Source organism: Dermacentor silvarum, chromosome 5 (genome assembly GCF_013339745.2).
Source record: "Dermacentor silvarum isolate Dsil-2018 chromosome 5, BIME_Dsil_1.4, whole genome shotgun sequence".
Taxonomy (NCBI): domain Eukaryota; kingdom Metazoa; phylum Arthropoda; class Arachnida; order Ixodida; family Ixodidae; genus Dermacentor; species Dermacentor silvarum.
In genome coordinates this window covers 147,196,125-147,198,669 of record NC_051158.1, presented here as the reverse complement: position 1 = coordinate 147,198,669, position 2,545 = coordinate 147,196,125, and the positions used below count along the sequence as shown (strand labels likewise).

The 2,545-nt window shown below is 45.3% G+C and overlaps 1 protein-coding gene across 1 annotated transcript; it reads left to right on the top strand.

Moving 5' to 3' along the window:
• Nucleotides 1-207: 207 nt before the first annotated feature.
• Nucleotides 208-1,809, top strand: LOC125946054 (uncharacterized). Its single transcript, XM_049668520.1, has one exon. It carries the CDS (start codon nucleotides 247-249, stop codon nucleotides 1,369-1,371), a length of 1,125 nt encoding a protein of 374 aa, XP_049524477.1. The 5' UTR covers nucleotides 208-246; the 3' UTR covers nucleotides 1,372-1,809.
• Nucleotides 1,810-2,545: the final 736 nt, after the last annotated feature.

The window sequence follows — 2,545 nt, the reverse complement described above, 5'->3', positions numbered from 1 at the left end:
CTGAAGCTACAGGGCAACATTGACGGAGTCCCTCTTTACAAAAGTAGCCAGCTCGCCTGTTGGCCCGTTTTGTGCCGCATAACAAATGTGGAGGCATCACCACCATTTGTTGTCAGTGTGTACTGTGGTGCAGGGAAGCCGCCATGTCTGCAGGATTATCTAGAGCCATTTTTGCAAGAGGTCTCCGACCAAATCTCTGAGGGGATAAGCATAGGAGATGTTCATGTTCGGCTGAGCATTGGAGCCATGGTTTGCGATGCTCCTGCAAGGAGCTATGTGAAATGTATTGTTGGCCACACTGGCTATTATGCGTGCGAGCGATGCAACCAAAAAGGGCAGCACCTTGAGAACAGGGTGACATTTCCCAGACTTCATGCAGCTGCACGGACGAATGCATCATTTCGATCTGAAGAGAACAAGCACCACCATTCTGGTGTTTCACCATTCTTTTCCCTTGACGTCGACATGATTGCATTCTTCCCATCTGAATACATGCATCTCGTTTGCCTGGGAGTCATGCGACGACTTTTAAGGAATTGGGTATGCCAAGGCCACAGTAACAGACTGAGCAGACTGTATCGCAATCAACTGAATGAAAGCCTGCGAGAGGCATCCAAGGCCTTTCCAACATGTTTCCAGCGGAAACCAAGGGGTACAGAAGAGCTTGATCGGTGGAAGGCAACAGAGTTTCGGACATTCCTCCTTTATGTGGGGAATGTTGTCCTAAAGCCTCTTCTGCCTGCTTCTCAGTACAAGCATTTTGTAATGTTTCATGTGGCGGTCAGAATTTTAGCATCGCCTCAGCACTACCGTGAGTACAATGTTTTTGCCAAAGATTTGCTAAGGTATTTTGTTCAGGAGCTTAGTGAGCTATACGGGAAAAAACAGCTCGTGTACAATGTACACTCACTAATTCATCTTGCTGACCAGTGCCTAGACCATGGCCCTTTAGATGAGTTTAGTGCATTCCCTTTCGAAAGCTACCTTGGACGAATTAAAAAGTTGCTGCGATCTTCCAACAAGCCACTTTCGCAGCTAAGTAGGAGAATTTCTGAACTGAGGCATTCATCCAGGAACAAAGTCAAGCAGAAACTGCAACATGTGAAGCCTGGAGACTGCTTCCTGATTGACAGTACTCCTGCGGTGGTTCTGGAGATAATGGCAGACCACTTCAAGGGTGGGATTTTGCCAAATGCCAGGGACTTTTTCAAACTTCCACTGAAGTCGTCTCAGTTGAATATCTGGCGCTGCAATACGTTGAGTAACGAAAGAAAGGTCTGGCATCTTGATGACCTTCGGAACACAGCTCGGTGCCTGAGGCTAAACCTCAAGCAAGGACATGTTGTTATTCCTCTTTTGCACTTTCACTGAAGCTGTCAGTGGCCGTTGGGCTTGTAGTGACCCAAACTGCCTTAGTCAGCCGTCCAACTTCCACATAGCATGCCGTTCACTTACGGCAAGCATGCTGATAGCTGTACAACCAGGACACATTGCATGTCAATTCTCCAAGGTGTTACACCAGCTGTCATTCACGCTTCTGCTGTGTTTTCACCGCATCAGGCTCACACTGCCATGCCTCTTCAGAAGTCACTGCTCACACTGGGGCGCATCACAACCTCCATGACTTAGTTACCGAGTGGCGCAGCAGAGCGTCTGAGCCATCCAGTTCCCCTGCATCACGGATACCACCTGAGCCTGCACCTAGCTTTCTGAAACTTCAGTTGTGCCTTTGATATCTCCACTTTCTACGTGTTGAAGTGCACTTCATCTGGAACAAGTTGCATCACGGAAGACTAAACGGCCCGCTTCAGGGCCACCCAAACTATATGACTGGCAGGGACGTGGTAACTCCCATCTCTGCCTTCGTACACCCTCTAGAAAATTAGCATGTGGTTACGTTTGTGTGTGTTTGAATAAAATATAATTGAATATCTTCGTAAGTGCTTCTGAAAGAAAAATTATACAGAACAGTTCTTTTCGAGTATACACAGAAGGAAAGAGCAAGAGAGTAAACAAACCATCTATTTAGTAATCACAAATAATGCCAGTATGGATGAAGGGAAACAAAAACAAAAACAAAAAAACTTGGCAACATGAACAAGAAACCAGAGGGTTCCACATTTTCTGTGATCATGACTAGACTAACAGACCAAAATGACAAATGTAAAGTCATTGTTGCACTTCATTCCACAAGCAGTGAGTGCCTGTTAAGCTATGCTGTAGACAGGTTCTGCGTTCCAGTGATAAGTGCCCTGTTTGTGCTAGCTTAATATGCTCTCAAAACTGACGGGGATTAATTTCTGTAATTGGCATGTTTTAAATAGAGCTGTTTTGTTTTAGAAACGAAACCACCATAAAATTCAGGAGGATAGAAACAAAAGAAGTGACAGAACAAGAGTTAGACTTGGAGATTTTAGTTTATCTTCACAATGCCCAACATGGCATTTTTGGCACACAAGAGTTCGGTAGCTCAAAAGGCTGATATAAGTGTGGGAAAGTTCGTGAAATTCACACTAGTGTCTTCGACACACTGAACCTAAGTTTA